This window comes from Octopus bimaculoides, chromosome 4 (genome assembly GCF_001194135.2).
Source record: "Octopus bimaculoides isolate UCB-OBI-ISO-001 chromosome 4, ASM119413v2, whole genome shotgun sequence".
NCBI classification, from domain to species: Eukaryota; Metazoa; Mollusca; class Cephalopoda; order Octopoda; family Octopodidae; genus Octopus; species Octopus bimaculoides.
Window position 1 is genome coordinate 74,850,111 of NC_068984.1, and position 3,157 is coordinate 74,853,267.

At 39.6% G+C, this 3,157-nt stretch overlaps 1 protein-coding gene across 1 annotated transcript in view; it reads left to right on the top strand.

Moving 5' to 3' along the window:
- Positions 1-3,157, top strand: part of LOC106882964 (uncharacterized) — a 63,220-nt gene that overhangs the window by 7,344 nt on the left and 52,719 nt on the right. Inside the window, exon 4 of the mRNA XM_052967636.1 lies at positions 2,999-3,049. Coding sequence (XP_052823596.1) covers positions 2,999-3,049 — 51 coding nt within the window. The remainder of the gene's footprint in view (positions 1-2,998; positions 3,050-3,157) is intronic.

Genomic DNA, 3,157 nt, shown 5'->3' on the forward strand with positions numbered 1-3,157 from the left:
AGCGCCGCCTGGCTGGAGCTTGGCTGCTCTGCATTGACAAGGGGAAACACCCTGAAACTAGTCTAGTCTGCAGATGCCAAACCAGCAAGGGGAAGCTGCTGACCTCCCCTGTTCAAAGGTTATAAAGGACACAGGTTTCGTGTGTCACATAGCTAGCTAGAGGCGAATGGCTTCTTGGAGCTAATTCACGGCAGCTTTCGTCCTAATTTTGGGACTGCCATGTTGGCTTGGCGATAACTATTATATATATATATATATATTTGTTTGTTTCAATCATTTGATTGCGGCTATGGTGGAGCACCGACTTTAGTCGAACAAATCGACCCCAGGACTTATTCTTTGTAAGCCTAGTATTTATTCTATCGGTCTCTTTTGGGGACGTAAACACACCAGCATTGGTTGTCAAGCGATGTTGGGGAGGGAGCAAACAGAGACATGCAAACATATGCATATATATATGTATATATGACAGGCTTCTTTCAGTTTCCGTCTACCAAATCCACTCACAAGGCTATAGTAGAAAACACTTAACCAAGGTACCATGCAGTGGAACTGAACTCGGAACCATGTGGTTAGTAAGCAAGCTACTTATCACACAGCCACTCCTCCGCCGTTATATTAGATATTATATATATATATATATATATATATATATACAGTTCTATATTTTATAGATGAGGAATTATGTACATTATTTACATCATTTACATTTGACAGATATTTGTCTTCTTGTTTGTTGATAACACAACGTTTCGGCTGATATACCCTCCACCTTCATCAGGTTTCTTGGGGAAATTTCGAACCTGGGTTCTCCTTCCTAAGGTATTTTTCGATGTTGTTGTTGTTGTTGTTGTTGTTATTATTGTTATTATTATTATTATTATTATTATTATTATTATTGAGTGAAGAGCAGTGCATTCCATCAAAGTGATACTGGAGTAAAACATACGAAGCCCATTATACCCATCATGACTACCCGTCTGATAAGGGTAAACCAGGCACATGCTTCACAACCATATGTTCGCGACATGGTGATCTCATATCAAGATAAACAGTGCATGACCTCGCAGGTGGGGCCCAGTTAGATTTTTTTTCAGATCGAGTAGCCCATCCCGCTCAAAAGGTCCCTGAATAAGGTTTGTTTAAGGATGCTGAGCAAAACACCCATCTTTCCGAAGGTGAATTATTCAAACCCCAAAGAACTCCTCTCAACACATGGCTATGATGCTCCCCCACTACTTCTGCTCGTGATCAGAGATGCACATATCGTCAGCCACCAAGGGACATGCTCAACTGGTTAAGGTCAATCAACTGACAAGCAAATCTGTGGTATTAAGCAGAATATTTGCTGTAGCCCATCTTTTATACCAAGAAAAAACAACGTACATGATAACACTTCCAATCAATTAAGATCAGAAACCATGAGAGCCACTGCCTGATATTGCATCCGGGCATTTATTATTATTATTATTATTATTATTATTATTATTATTATTATTATTGAGGTCACTACCTGGAAGCCAACTCGGAATCTTGGGGTTAATAGCCTGCGCTCTTAACCACTACGCTATATGCACCTGGGCAATTATGGAGTGAATTCTAGGGCTTAGGAGGTTGTTGTGTCCTAGCATATGTGCTGCTTCTTATAATTTTCGCATTTTCCAGTGGTCTTCTCTGTCTATTATTTTAACTTTATCCCACAGGGGGATCAGCTATACCCGATTTATCAATATCTCCTCGTGTCACATCTTTGCGATTTTCCTCTACCCTTATTTTGAGGAGGCGACATGCTTCGCCTTTGTATAACCTACCACAGCTGCATGGGATGGAGTATACGTAGTTTTTGGTCATATTCTCTTCTATTGGTGGCTTTACTCGAAGGAGATTCAGGATATCCGTATACCGCAAGCCGACCTTCACTGGACGATACCTCAACTACAATTCCCACCATCCATACAGTGTAAGGAGAGGGATTGCTCAGTGCCTAAAACATCAAGCAAAGAATATTAGTAGCGTTCGTGATACCCACAAAGAAGAAATGATGAAGCTCAGTAACAATCTATTAAGCAACAATTACCCCAAAAACATACTATCCACTCTAATTATGAAGAAAAGAGGGGATGAAACCAATAAACTATCCACAGTCAGTCTACCCTATGTGAAAGGCCTCTTCAAAAAGATACAAAATATATGCGACCCATATGACATCAGGACAGTATTCAAGAGTAATACTTCGCAAATATGTCCGAGTAAAACCACCAGTAGAAGAGAATGTGACCAAAGACTGCGTGTAGACCATCCCATGCAGCTGTGGTAGGTTATACAAAGGCGAAACATGTCGCCCTCTCAAAATAAGGGTAGAGGAATATCGCAAAGCAGTGACACGAAGAGATACTGATAAATCGGGTTTAGCTGATCATGTACGGAAAAATGGAGACCACCTTCCTCTGTGGGATGAAGTTAAATAGACAGAAAACACCAGTGGAAAATACGAAAACTAAAAGAAGTAGCACATATGCTAGGACACAACAACCTCCTAAGCAGACCGAGTGCAGATACGAATAGCATACGGGAACCGGTATTAAGGAAGGATAGGAAAATATTAGATTTATATGCCCTAAAATTCCATAATTGCCCACGGGCATATGGCGTATTGGTTGAGAGCCCGGGCTACTAACCCCAAGATTCCGAGTTCGATACCAAGCAGTGACCTGAATGATAATAATGATAATAATAATAACAACAAACAACAACAACATCGAAAAATACCTTAGGAATGAAATTTCCCGAAGACACCTGATGAAGGCTGAAGGGTATATCAGCCGAAACGTTGTGTTAACAACAAACGAGATGAGGACAAATATCCGTCAAATGTAAATAATGTGTGTGTGTATATATATATACACGCGCGCGCGCACGCACACACACACACATATATCTGATAAAGAACGGAGTTTTGTTCAACATACAGCTAAATATGTTTTTAAATTTTTCTCAGAATCCTCTGAAAATCCTCATCAGAATATGCACGAATATAGATTATCTGAAGGTAATCATTGTTAAATCTCGATATATTTTATTTCCTGCTTTACTAACATCTAACATACTGTATTATTTTTTTTTTTTGTGTGAGCTTATCTCTTTTGTTTGTTTTACT